We start from the raw sequence: 14292 nt of genomic DNA on the forward strand, positions 1-14292 counted from the left end.
GATCTTTGGGTTTGTGTTTGCAGCAATTTAATCCATCTGACTAGGTATTTTCTGAACAAAATGAAAATCCATTTTGAAGTAGCCTTATATTTACTTCAAAATATCAAAAAACAAGGTTGTCTGAGATAACTATATCAATGTTCAGTGTATCTGGGAATATAAGATCTCTATTCTTACTGTTAAAAAATGTATAAGGATAAATCCCAGGAATAAATTTTTTGGAGGCTATTTATATAATTATATATTTTTAACAACTCCTAATAAATTTAGAAATGTAGTAAGATTTTTCTTAATTATTTAGTTTGAGACGTTCTATTAAAGCTTTGTGTGATTTAGCAAATTTTAACCTTGGAGGGTTTAGAGATTTTTCTAACACTTCACTAACAGCGGCCTTGTAGTTGCTTACAATGATTAGGCCTGAAGCTGTTACCATCACTGTCGTTTTACATTTAATATTTTCTGCAGACTTTTAAAAGTCTATTTTGTGAACTATTTTGGAACTGAAATTTATCTGTTTTTAAGGTCGTAGTATTAATTTGCAAGTATCCTGCATTTTAATGATGAGGATAGAATACTTTGAATGCAAAATGAATCCTTTAAAATGCTCCAACCACTGAAAAAACATTTGACTACATTACATCAGAAGTAATGCAGGACTGACGTGCTATGTTCAATGCAGAAATGCAAGTGGATTTTTTGTTTTCCTTTTTAAGGCTAAAAGGAGAGAATCAGCAGTTGATAGAATACAGAAAGAAGCTTGATGAGCTGCGGTGCTGGTTGGAAAATGTAGAAAATGCTCTGGACTCAAGATTTACATTTGACCATGAAGAAAACTTGCAAGAATTAAAGGCAAGATTAGTTAGTGTGTATATGTATATGAACATGTATGTCTTGTGCAAAACTTCAGGACATGACTTTTGGGGAGGGTAATTTTCACATTGTAAAAAAACAAAGAAATATTATGGGTGTGTGAGACAGTTGTGAGATTGCTTAACACAGGCAAGATGCATCTTGTAACAAAGTAGACTTGAGTTGATAACTGTGTTATCTAGTCAGAAGATGGTGGCTATGTATCAGAAAGTGAGAAATACATGTATTACTGATAAAATTTAGTAAGTGGAATTTCACTCGAGATGATGTCCCCAAGTCAACTTTATAATTGTCAAAACTTTAAAGCTAATAAACTTAAAATGGTAAATAAGTACCACTGTCCCATTTACTGGGCAGCTTTAATACTTTGTTACACGTGTAAGATTTTGTTTAACTTTTTAAACTACAAGGGTTTTGGTCATTTAATATAAATTGGGTACATATGTATGTGTGTATGTTTCCTGTTTATTTTGTGTCTGGCTTTGACAACAAAAGATCTTTGGTTTGTAGGATGTGTGAAGGAAGACGTTTCTGAAATCCTAAAAGAATGGAAGGAGTAGTCAATCCATCAAACCTGCTTGCTTGTTTTTCAAAATTAGTAATTTAAAAAAAAAGACAAACAACTTTTGTTAGACCAAATCAGGTGGAAAGGCTTGAGCTTCCAACAAATGTGTATAAATGATGTAAAGTAGTTGCAGTTGTGTTTACCTAAACAAATTGACTCCTAACAGTTGAGTATTTGCTGTCTGACTATCATGAAAGTTTCATTTTCTTGTCATCTACCTTAATATAGATGCCTGAAGTGAAAGGTAGAACTGGAGTAAGGGGGAAAGAACAGAACTTGATGGAGACACACTGGTAGGGAATTAAGTACTAGTTGGCCCTGTGAAAGTAGGAACATGTGTGCAGTTTTGGTTATGTATATTAAGGAAAGGTGAGTTTGTAGTAGAACAGATACTGAGTAAGACTGCCAGGCTGTTCAGAATGGTGAAGAACTCCTCATCTGCAAAGAAGCTCGGAGCTTGCCTTGTTTTGTCTAGTCAAAGAACAATGAGAAGGGATATGATGATGAGAATAAGAGAGTGTAGGGAAGGTGAGCTGTTATTAAAGTCTGGTACTAGGGAAGTGGAAATAGCAGATGTTAGCTGATCAGGAATAAATACAGTCTGGGAATGAGAAAGAAATTTCTAAGTAAAGCTTCTGGAGCAGCCTCCAATTAAAAAGGATATAACGTTTAAAAAAATAATTCTTTTAAGAGAGACCCTTGAAAATTTAGGAAAGGCACTATTTGATATAGTGCTTATTGTAGCAGGGTACTTTGTTCGGTGATGTCTCTTCCAGGCCTGTGTTCCTGTCACTTTACTGTGCACACTTCCGTAATACCTGTGTAGCAGAAACTAGTGCTTTTGGTCTATGGGAAATGATAGCAAAGTTGCAAGGTTATGTTTAGTTTTCAAATAGCTTTAGAGTACATTTCATTAAGAGTAAAGTACCTTGTAGTTATCTACCATGTACTTGTATAATGCATGTCAGGAGTAGGCCCTCAGTTTTCATTTTTTTTTTTTAAAAAATGAATGCAGGCAACAGTTTTGATTGACAGTGTGTTGCCTTTTGGATACATATGGTACACTGAGTTGATCAAACAGAACCATCTGGTGAGGTGAGGTGTATAGGTACCTTGGCTATTTAGAGTTTTGTGGGGTTTTTCCAGTTAGCAATAAAAGTTGATTGTCAAATAAATGTTTTAATAATTTCTAGATAGAGCATGGAAACCAAAATAGAAGCTCTTCTGTTACATATCTCCAGGGAAACTTCTAAATACTGGAGTTAAAGGAAAGATTCCCCTTCCCCTCTACCCCCTGACCCTTCACTTCAGCAAGTATCTGTTTTACTTAAGTCTAAAACTCTTATGTCCCTTTTAGGTCTTAAGTGAAGAGATGGAAGTACAGAGAGACAAGCTGGAATGGCTGAACAGAACTGAACCTGAAGTGCTTTTGGATAAAAATGTTGATCTTCAGGAAAAAGAAAAACTTTCCGATTGCCTGCAATCCCTCAATGTGAGGTGGAATAAGGTGTGCATTACTTCAGCACAGGGTACCTGAAGTTGAAAATATAGTGGTGTACTTGAGATGGTTGTTTTCCTTTTTCCATGTATCTCTGATGTACATAAAAAGTCTTGGAAGCCATGCAGGCATGTTCAGGAAGTGTGCCCTAATCCATGTCTACATGAAAATACTGGTGGACATTTTTCCATCAGAATGAGTTAGTTTAGTTTAAGTTTTTTGTTGATTTTTCTCTTGTAATGTCCTTCTTTGAAACAGCTGGATTAAAAATATTTCACTTATTTGAGGCAAATAGTAATAAGTTGAAATTGAGAATATCACAATAGATCTTTCCTGTACAGCAGAGCTGAATGTTTGCTGCAATTAACAGGAAAACAAACGCTGCGGTAAAGCTTACTGAGAAAATCTTATCAAGTATGTCTGGGATTCTTCTTGAGTATAGCTGCTGTAAGTTAGAAACTCTAGTGTTCACTCTCATTGGCAAGTATATGAGAAGAAAAGAACTCACAGGTTGGAGTAAAACCAGATTTTTTTTTCAAGCAGACCCAGGAGATCCAAGTGAAAAAGGGATATAATTATTTTGGATTATATTATGGATCAGGGAGGTAAGAATTTATTGGTGAAAGGGGCTTTTGATAGTTCAGGGAAAGAAAAACGATCTGGTTTTACCTACTCAGCCATGAAAATGGGGATTTTTAATAGTTTTTTTTTTTTCCCCTTTGTACATTACATTTCCATCACTGCCTTTTAAAAACTCTAAAAAAGCGAAGTAGGCAAATTTGTCTTCACTACAATAGAGTTTTAGTGGTAACATTTTTTTCTTTTTAAATTAGTTCCCTATTTCTCTACTTTCCTGTCACTGCTGACCACAAATCATGCTTTGCTTTTTCTTTCCTTCAAAGTATACTCAAATAATGAGTCATAGTTTTGATGCTTAGGCAGTAAAAAACATGTAAACAACCTGTCTACAACAGTTCATTTCTCTCTAAGATTTAGGTAAGACATTGGAATGTATTGAAATAATGCTGAGTACCTCATGGCATTTTTATTGTTTTAAATGATACCTTGAAAAAAATCATTGAAATATATCTGAGGCATGACATTGTAGCAAGCATGGTGTAGAATATTTTGTCTGCTAATAAATTATTACTTTTTTGCTGTTAGTATAGGTCGTTTACTGTTTTTATTCCTCTCCGCTGGGCTGTAGGTGTTCAGAGAAGTGCCTGACAGAGTGAGGGAACTGGAGGCATTTGTTGGGCAGTCTCGTCTTGTTACACAGACAAAGCCTTCTGGTGAGTGATCTTCTGTTGTGCTTAACTGTCTTGAGCTTAATGATGTTTGTGGTCAAAAATAATCCAAAATGGAAAACCTCTATGAACTTAGACAAGTGGAAATAAGAAATGTCCACTGCTGTACTTGGGGCTACCTTCATGTTACTATGGGAGAGATGGGGAATGTTTGGTTAGGAAAAAAGTCACTGCAGTTCAGGTTTGGTGGAGTCCTTTGGGGTTCCCCTAAGAGTTTTGAAATGGAGGAATGTTTTAGTAAAGCTTAGGTGTCCTTATCAGGAGCTAGTGTACTAGGTCCAGGATAAAACCCCAAATAGTTATGTTTGTGAGAGCCTGGTTTCCTGTGGATTTGTGCCTTGTGGTCATGCCATTTAGTAATTAAGATCCACTAGAAGCTTTCTCTACAGCTAATTATTTGTGAAGTATCTCCTGCATGCAAATTCTCTGCAGTCCTATAAAAAAGGCCATTCTGCATCTTTCAGCTCAATAGGGACCCAGATAGGTCTTTTTCATCTGCTAGGTACTTCCTGAATGTTGTAGGGGAAGCTGTCTAAATACGATACATTCTTGTATGAGACACTGACACTGGCTGTCTCCTCAAGATGTTGAAGGCAGAGCAGCAGATACAGAGTATGAACGAGATGTCCAGGTCTTCATTTTAGAAAACTAGGTAAAAAAGACAGCCTTTACCTGAAAGAATTTGCAGCTTGAACTTTAGTATATTGAGTCTTTTTTTTTTTTTTTTTTTTTTTTTCAGCAGCAGTAAACCAGCAGTAAACAAAATTTAAGGGAGGAAAACCAACTTTTGTTTAAGCCTTTCAAAGCCTTGATTCAGCTTGTTTTCCTTTCATATGGGGTGTTTAAGTAAAGCTCCTGTATTTCATTGCTTGAGGCAAGGCTGTAATATCCATGCTCCAGCTTGATTTAACTTTGTGTTTTCTTGGAACTAGAACACGACCAAACACAGCTTCTGGAGCATTTTACTGTTCAGCTCATTCCTCACTTTGCAGTATCAGGTTAAAAGGATAAAAAGGATGGGGCTGAACTAGTGGGTATCTGTCCTTTCTTAGGACAGTTGTGTGCTGCCAGGTCCATGAAGCATTTATTGCAGAAACTCGACTTACTTGTGCCTAAGTGAATTCCAAGCCAAGAGTGGGGAAAATCTTTCTGCCACATAATACAAAAGCAAGGAAGATAATTCTAGACATCTGTTTTAAACAAAAGTATTTGTTTGTTATGCTTGATAAGGGTCAATTACCTTTCATGTCAAAGAGTGTTGAGCTTCAGTCCATTAGATTTAATGTCATGTTGCCTTTGTGAGTTTTCTTCTTGTTTGTTTTGGATTTAGGCTGAATCATTTGGGTGAATCTTTGGCATGCAATGACATAATTAATAGCCTTTAAAAATAAGGCAAAAGCAATTTTTGATTATGTAGTTTCTGGTAGTTAAAATGCCTCAAATACAAGTTTTGCTGTGCTTTCTTTGTAGATGCTGTTACATATTTATGGGAATTACAAAAAAACCCCTGTAATTCCACAATTGCACATGTGGCCATGACTTTTTTTCTTTAACAGAAACCCCAAACTCTGTTTCAGATGTCCAAAAGGTGGTGCTAGTATCTTCTTCATTGGAAATTCCTGTTCAGACTCAGCAGGCTTTGGAACTTTCTGCACCTGCTGATCTGGATAAAACTACAACTGAGCTGGCTGACTGGTTGGTATTGATTGACCAGATGCTCAAGTCAAATATAGTCACCGTGGGAAATACTGAAGAGATCAATCGGACTATTGCACGAATGAAAGTATGTGTTTTTATGAAAGATAGTGGATTGGAAAGTTGGCTCACACTTCAATAGCTTGTACATTCAGTAAAGAAATTACATGTATTTAAAAGAGAAAAAACAAACGAACAAACAAACAAAAAACCCCAAAACAAACCAAACTGAGTGCAGTAAATGCATAACTTGAATATTGCACTTTAAGTGCTGTCATTATTACATTCCTCTATACTATTTCCTGATAATTCCTATGTCCCTAGGTGAGCTAGGCACTGATATTTTATTTTCAGTTTTAAACAAAGCATGTAGAGAATACCTCTTGAAAATTACATCTTTTGGGGAATGTATGGATAGCTTATGCTGAAGACTTTGAAGCAGCTTCATATTTGCTTGGAGGGTGATCTTTATGATCCACTCTTTAGTGTTTCTAATGAGTTTTTTTGTGTTGTAGTTAGACTAAACTGATTTCCAGAGACATGCTAAAATGATTAAAAGTTGTAACATAAGTTCTTGTGATGTAAATGTTTGTTTCTGTTGATAGCTTATGCTGTGCTGAGCTATGACTGAAGGCAGTATTTGTGAGATGTGTGTTACTCTTAAGGTTCATTTTATTTGACCTGATATCAATTAATTGCAGGGTAAACAAGTGCTAAAATGTTTCTGTAAATGACTAACATAATCTGGAATTTGAAAGAATAACGTGATGTTCAGTAATTTTGGAAACACTTTAACTGTATAATACTTGTAATATGGGCTTTTGGTACATTGCTATGGTGAAATAACTATGGTTTTTATACAATATGTAGTCTGACCCTGTTCTTTTCCTCCTCCATCTCCGCCCCCCTCCCTGTTTTCCCCCCCTCCCCCCCATATATGTAAATAATCAGAGCTTGATAAGAGGAAAATAAGTAACGGGAGAGTAAAAAATAGATAATGGAAAATATTGTGTACTGACTGCAGCAACTGTGTGGTTTGTATACGTTAACCTTCATCTCTGGATTTTCAGTAACTGTAATTCAGAATATTTTTGCTTTTTAAAGCAGTGCTGTAATACTGTGACAACTGAAGGGTTATAATGATGGGAACAGCCATCTACTTGTGATGACACGTTTTGTTTTCTCTACAAATAATACAGATGATGTTAAATTCTGCTTTTTGGACTTAAAAATCATATCCTAATTCTCAACAGATAACAAAGGCAGATTTGGACCAACGGCACCCTCAGCTTGATTCTGTTTTTACTTTGGCTCAGAATTTGAAAAATAAAACTTCCAGTACAGACATTAGGACAGTGATCACAGAAAAATGTAAGTTTCTCCATTTTATGTTTGCAAATAGTATGTTTCCATGGCAGTAAAAAAATATTTATATCTTAAACTCTTGATTTTGAGCCTAGCTGAAGTTGCCTTCCTTGAACAAACTGAAAACTTAACAGGTAAGTGGCTTTTACTCTAACAGTCTAATGAAAATTCCTGGAACAAGAATTGCCACTTGTTTTCTTGACTGGCCATTTTTTCAAGTACGAAGGCAAATATTCTTGCTGGGGTTTCAGAATATCTTATGAAGAATTTGAGCTACTTGGCAGCCACAGACCAAGGGATGAATTTTTTTTTTTTATTTATTGATAAAAGGAACTATTTGTGAAGCTTTATTTTTGTTGATCTATGATTTACTGGACAATTAATGAAAAGCATAAATGTATTGACTTAGGACTATACATTTTGTGTATGTACTTTCAGAATTGTTGACTGAGAGCTAACAAAACTTTTAAGTCACTGGTATGTACTTGAAAACTGAGTTTCCAGTTTAAAGGTCCCCACCTCCTTTGAATTTTTTTTTTTTTATTGGTACTTACAGAAAGAAAACATACAGCTGACACAACTAGAAAGTAAGGGACAATGTATTACTTGAACTCTTAGGCTTTGCCAGTTCCTATGATTAGAAAATTCATGCAGCAGGAAATCGCAGTTAGAAGTAAAAATGGAAAGATATATTTCCTTATGTTCTCCTCTGCAATGTAGTTTTCCTTTACTACATCTACATGAATTTCTCTGGTGTCTTTAAGACTTGCTGGGGATCATAATGGGGTCAGATAGAAAGCCCACAGATATGTTAAAGGGTCTGATGAGATGGCATCTGCTGTCTTAAGATTCCCAGGAGCTATGCATTGCTAGGGGAGTAAGATCCAAAGAAGCTAAAGCAACTTGTAGGGCCAGAGTTTTGCAGTCACTCAGAACTAAGAGTCAGGTGGAAACCTGGGGAAGGATAGTATCTATGTAGTCCATGGGAGTCAGTCAACAAGGGGAGATCTGGTCAGTCACAAAACATTCTTGATTCTTCCAAAAAGATGCACAAGGAATAAAGGAACTGCATGTTGAAAATTTTTCACCTCCAGTCATGCCCATCCAAGGTGGGAACATAGGAGCTGTGCATGCTGCCATGGATGGAGCTTCCAGTAGATACCCTAGATGTGTGCAAAGATTTTGCTGCCTGTCATGAAACATGAGAAAACTGAAGGATTTGCTACTGACATTTGTAAAGAAAAGTTTGCTCTCTGAAGAAAAGTGAAACTCAGGACTACTTTATGCACATTGTTGTTTAAATGAGGGGATCATACTGATGTCCTACAAACTCCTGTGAGCCTGCTGTATGTTGTTAGATGAAGCCTGATTGCTCAAATAGCTAGGAGCACAGAAATAGAGAAAAGCTTCTCTCTGAAACTTTCCTTCCAATTACTGCATGGACATTGGGAATTAAAAACAGTCTCATCAGGTATTCTTTCCAGTCTTTCTGCCTTTGATACCAGACTAGTGCCCCTGACAACTTTTTCCAGGAACCTACCTGTTGAGCTCACTGAACACTGAGGCTACAGAGGATTTCGTTATTTTTCTGTCCTGTTTTGGTGGAGACTGAAGAGAGGGGAAATATGTCAACAGTGCAGAGAGTAAGGTTAACCTGGCCATTAATATGGAAAAATACATCAAGAAATATTCTTTCTATAATAGTACTCTGTAAACATCAGTTATTTGTCCATTTCAACCAAATTGCTATTGTATGCAGCTATTTCGCAGGGGTATTGTTTCCTTTCAGCTTTGTGGGGAGAGCCTAAACACAAGGTTTTCCTCTGCGGTTCATTAGTCAGCATACAGGGTTATAGCCTTTTTTCACTCCTGCTGTTTTTGCTTTTGCTGTTTTGGTGAAACCACTGATTTCTCCCAGCAGTTGCAGGTGTCCTTTGAACATACTCTTTATCCAATATAGTAACATATTTTTTTCTTTTTTTTTTTTTTTTTTTTCCCCCAATAAAAGACTGTATTATTATTTGCTGTTCAGTTATTGAACCTTTCTCCTTTCTTCTAAGTTCTCATTCAGCATGACCTATGTCATGCTTGAAAATGAGTACAAAAGTTGCCTGTGGATTGAAATTGATGGATCTCTTTTGCACAGGCTACTGGGTTTGTCCACCAGTAATACGGTTACTCTGACAAGTGTGCTTTGCTGCCACAGTCGGAGAGCTTTGTGAAACTAAACAGAATATTGTTGAATGTATTACAAGCAGATCAAGCATAATGACTTTGTATAATTGCAAAAGGTTAAAAAAAAATGTGAAGGGTAAAGTTCACTTACATGGTTTTAGCTTAAACACAACCTTTGGCATTTTTACTTCAGGGAAGATTGAATTGACCTGAGTATCAAGTGTGTTTAATTTTCTAATAAAATTGTATACTTACAAGATAAATATATTGGATGTGTTACATATTGCCTGCCTGTTGCTGCTCAGAGTACAGATATACTCAAGAACTCCAGCTTAGATTTTTGTGTTTTTTTTCGCTTTTTTACTCTTTAGTTCTAGTGATCTAATATGTTCCTAATAACAGTCATGACAGGTAATAGGGAAACCTGTTTCCACCTCTGTAGACTTTCAAGTAATATGCTTTTTTTAATGATCTGTAAGTATTATGAAAAAGGTATGATGCTATCAATTTTCATCTGAAGGCAGACTTACTGCTTTCCCTGACACATTTTTTTTTTGTTCTAGGCCTTTGTCATGTTGTCTTTTTCACCCTTTGTTTATTAAAGGTTAAAGCCTGTTTACTGATCATCTAGTGTAACTCTATTTACTGAGAGGGGAATGGGATACTTGAGGGAAATGAGGTGTGACTGATAAGTTCTCTGTTCTGCTGTGTAATCTACATAAACCTGGAGGAACCTGTGGTGGAATGAAAGCATCAAAGTAGATTGTTACTGGAGTGTTTCTACCTTGACCAGAATTGCAGTACGGGTACTATTAGACTGCCTTTAACACACAATGGTCTGGAAAGCTTAGTTCACTTTGTGTAAACTATCCAGATCTAAACAGTATTTATTTGTTTGTTTGTACTGGTTTAAGGTGCAGACACACAAAGGTCACTTGCTGGTATAGCCATCACCCTAAAATTGTGCTGCTGGGAGCCCTGCTGCTGACATATCTCTGCTGTACAGCCGTGGCAGCTTTGCCTCCCACGTGTGTACGTAAAAAGAAAAATAAAGTCTTTTAAATATTTCAGAAATAATAGTTACTACCTATATGCTGACCTGCTTAAACAAGAGGTAGCCAAACACCTGCATTTTTTGATTGCTTGTTTGAATGTGTAAACTACATAGGGAACTAAAATACTGAATATAGAAACTACTGTACTTGAGAATTAATTATATTATTGCCGCTTATTCTGAGAATTAAGTGGCAGTTATGGCTACTTGTGTGTTTGCTTCAGTTTTTTCATATTCTGTATTGTCCTCCACAGTGGAGAAGGTGAAGAACCAGTGGGACAATACCCAGCATGGTGTGGAGGTGCGGCAGCAGCAGCTGAAGTACATGCTGACAGACAGCATGAAATGGGACGAGCAGCGGCAAGAAATGGAGCATCTCATGGAGCAGTGTGAGATCCGTCTGCGTATGCTCCTGCAGGCCCCGAAAGAGATGCTTGCCAAACAGATTTTAGACAACAAAGTAAGACCATCTATACTTCCCCCTTCCCCATACCAGACTCCTCAGTCTATGTAATGCTACTGGATTTAATTCATGTGCAAATATACAATTTAATTGTAAGACTGGTTTGGCAATTCTGTCTCTCTTTGGGCATGATATATTCTAAATGGTCTCTCTATTTTTTTATATATCAGGTGTCCTGAGAATTGCTTTCTGGGAGGGAAACAGGTGGCATGTATAGATGTGTCTTCTGTAAATGTAGTTGAAATGAGTATAGTGTAGCATCAAATAAATTATATTATGCGGAAAGATTGAACCTCAGGCCAATAAAAGTGTAATCACAGACCCACAGAATGTAGCATGCATTACTTCATTGAAACATATTAACAGTAGTTTAGTAAATCCAGGAATGTACCAAGTTATTTAAAATTATCCTGAATTTCACTTCTGATGGGTGTCAGGTGTATTCAACACTTTTTTGTTTTTTTTTTTTTTTTTTTTCCCCAATCCCAAGAAATCTTCACTACTTTTTACATCACAGCAAACCTACTGTGATAAATCAATAAATCTGATGTCCTTTGGTCCTGGTGTCTGTCAGGAAAAGGGCAGGCTGTAGGTGGTACAGGATGAAAACTAAAGAGACAAATCAGTGAAGAGGGGCTCTTTCAGTGCAGTATTTAAACAGGACTATAATAAAGTTTAAAAAAGTCTTTATGTGTGTACATATGTATCTCATGAAGGGACAACCTAGGGATGCTGCTGGGTATGGAAAGAAAAAGGGAGTACGATTCTGAGAATTCCTCACTGATCCATAGCTATTTCAGTAAACAGTAAAATTTCATGCTTTTTCATCATGTTTCATTACATGAGCAGGGGATTGGAAATGGACTATTAGGTCTACCTTGCTTTCTTACATGAAAGTAGGCCTGTACCCAAACATACAGTACAGAGATTGTAAGATACAACTGGACATATGCCTGTATATATATAAGCAAATATATTTTTTTCATTTAGAAATAATCTTGAGTTCAGAATTCTGTAAAGTTAAGGCACCTTATCAATATCCTGCCACAGTAAGCAAACACATCTAATGTATTTTCTTCATTTAAAAACAAAAAAAACCCCACAAAACAATGAAATCAAATTCTTATGCTGCACACTTCATTTATGCTACTTCTAGATGCTGCATATATCACTGTTATCATAATTTGAATTTATTCATGCTACTAAAAATTAGGGAAGTGTTTTTACTTCTGTTCCCAGTAACACAGAAGAGGATTTGTCTAGCCTTGAATGGTTCAGGCAAATATAAGTTTTCCTCACCTATTTGTGTTTTGATTGGTTCATTGTCAGGACACTCAGTATCTGTAGACTTTCTTTTTAAGATCTTTCTTCTAGATGAAAAATATGCATTTGTTTTGTTAATTAAAAAAGGGCAAAAAGGGAGGTTTTATAATATGACAAAATGCATAATATGAAAAATAGCTTGATTTTTATTTTGCTCTGTCTCATTCTGGAATTGCTTTTTAGCAGTTAATACAGGATTTGCATAGAGGTGACATCACAGTAGCTGCATTCAATGATCTTTCTAATAAACTTCTTCGAGAGTATCGTGATGATGACACAAGGAGGGTAAAGGAAACCACTGACCATATGAACACTTGCTGGGTAAATCTGAACCAAAGGTAATTACAAGGTTTCACTCGATATGTAGCTGTTAGTGTCGAAAAATTCTATGTATACATGTGTATTGAAGTCTTCTCTGTCTGTTTTACTGCTGCATTTAGGGTTATTCTGGATAATTAGTCAATTACAGTGAAGTTGTTTTGAGTTTTGATGATTGAAATCCACACAGTTCACCATGAAAGGCTTCTGTATGAGGTGGTGTTTTTTTTTAAAGGGGGTGGGGACAGGGGGGATAGTACTTCTCTCATGTTTGGTCTTGGGTTTGCCTGTGGCTACTGTTCTCTAAGTGTCTTTGAACAGCTCCTCTCCTGTTCCTTGATGTTGGTATGCTTATGTATTTGTAGTTTGCTGTGATTTCTTAAAAGGCTGCAAGTATTCAGCTTGGTCTTCCAATGCATTAATTCATTCTGGCCTCTCATCTAACAGAAACTTTCCCTGAATGGGACTGCTCTTTGGGTTCCTGAGTGCAATGCTTCTAGCACTCCCATCTAGAAAATACTTGAGCTATAGGAACCAGGAATTACTTGAAACTTCTTTTTATTCATCTTCTGTTAAGACTTCTTTGTAAATATACCTTAATGAAAATATGGTAATTCTCTGTGTAATATTTTTTCCTTCAAGGTAATCTAATCTCTGCAGAAATTCATTTTAGTATTTGTTAGACAATTAACGTTTAGAATAGTGTGTGACTTGGTGACTGCAGCTTAAAAGATGCTTTGTGGTTAGAGGGACAGAAGACAAAATTGATCCTGTGTATATGGGAGTGGGGGTGATGACAACTAGAGCCTGTATGTATGTGTGCATATATGTGCAAGAGGTAACTGCTTTTGTAATGAGATGTCAGTTAAGGAAATAAAAATCCTAGGCAAGAAAGCCACTGAAGTTGACATTATATCCTGGGGAGTGAGAGGAGAACTTCACAGTGGTAAGGAGAAGGTAATGAAAGAAGCAGAGTTGAACGCTATCTATCCTGCTTTGGAGGAAAATTGTACTTCTGTCACTTTGTGCTTTTGATGTGGCAGCTGTTTTTCTGGTTATGTCCACCGAGAGATGAGATACAAAATAGGCAAAACTCTGTATTGCTCATTGCATGTGATCATTTGAGAGGGAATAAAAATTTGTTAATCTCTATATATTTTGAGGTGTAAGATAGGATTTTTCAAGTGTGTAGAACATTTCATAATTATTCTGTGTGATGCAGACAACTTCTTTTCCTGGTTCTTCAGAAAACTTCCAGTAGACTGTGGGATAGGCTTTGCCATATGACAAAACTTCCTTGGCTCTTTACTCTTCTGAACTAGGTCACAGTTAAGTCATCTCTTCAAATGGCCCTTCCTGACCTGATTTGCATTAAGATTAGGGACTGCAGTATTTTCACCATCAGATTATCCTTTCTTTCTTCAAAGTAAACTAGTAATTTTTTCAAAAATGCCATTAAACTTCATCTGAATGTCATGACATCTAGAGATGAAGATGCAATTAGAGGGTGAGGGGAAACAGCTCCTTGTTGGATTAGCAGAAACAGTAGACTACAGCTCTATAGCAGTCTCATTCACATTCAAACTTTGCAGTGTTTTGGCAAGAACTGACAAAAAACTGCCCTACTGCTCAGAGCAGGTGACCAGAAAGAAGAGTTCC

General features: G+C 36.4%; 1 protein-coding gene across 5 annotated transcripts in view; it reads left to right on the plus strand.

Annotated features, from left to right (window-relative positions):
* UTRN (utrophin) overlaps nucleotides 1–14292 on the plus strand; it is a 387073-nt gene that overhangs the window by 147811 nt on the left and 224970 nt on the right. For 4 of the 5 annotated variants that reach the window (XM_042795633.1, XM_042795635.1, XM_042795634.1 and 1 more), the window contains 7 exons: nucleotides 714–849; nucleotides 2793–2942; nucleotides 4141–4225; nucleotides 5818–6023; nucleotides 7189–7306; nucleotides 10784–10989; nucleotides 12499–12653. In XM_042795633.1, the coding sequence (XP_042651567.1) occupies nucleotides 714–849; nucleotides 2793–2942; nucleotides 4141–4225; nucleotides 5818–6023; nucleotides 7189–7306; nucleotides 10784–10989; nucleotides 12499–12653 (1056 nt within the window). The remainder of the gene's footprint in view (nucleotides 1–713; nucleotides 850–2792; nucleotides 2943–4140; nucleotides 4226–5817; nucleotides 6024–7188; nucleotides 7307–10783; nucleotides 10990–12498; nucleotides 12654–14292) is intronic. The other variant, XM_042795636.1, reaches the window with a different exon arrangement.

This window comes from Tyto alba, unplaced genomic scaffold (genome assembly GCF_018691265.1).
Source record: "Tyto alba isolate M040663 unplaced genomic scaffold, T.alba_DEE_v4.0 Super-Scaffold_22, whole genome shotgun sequence".
Classification (NCBI taxonomy): Eukaryota; Metazoa; Chordata; class Aves; order Strigiformes; family Tytonidae; genus Tyto; species Tyto alba.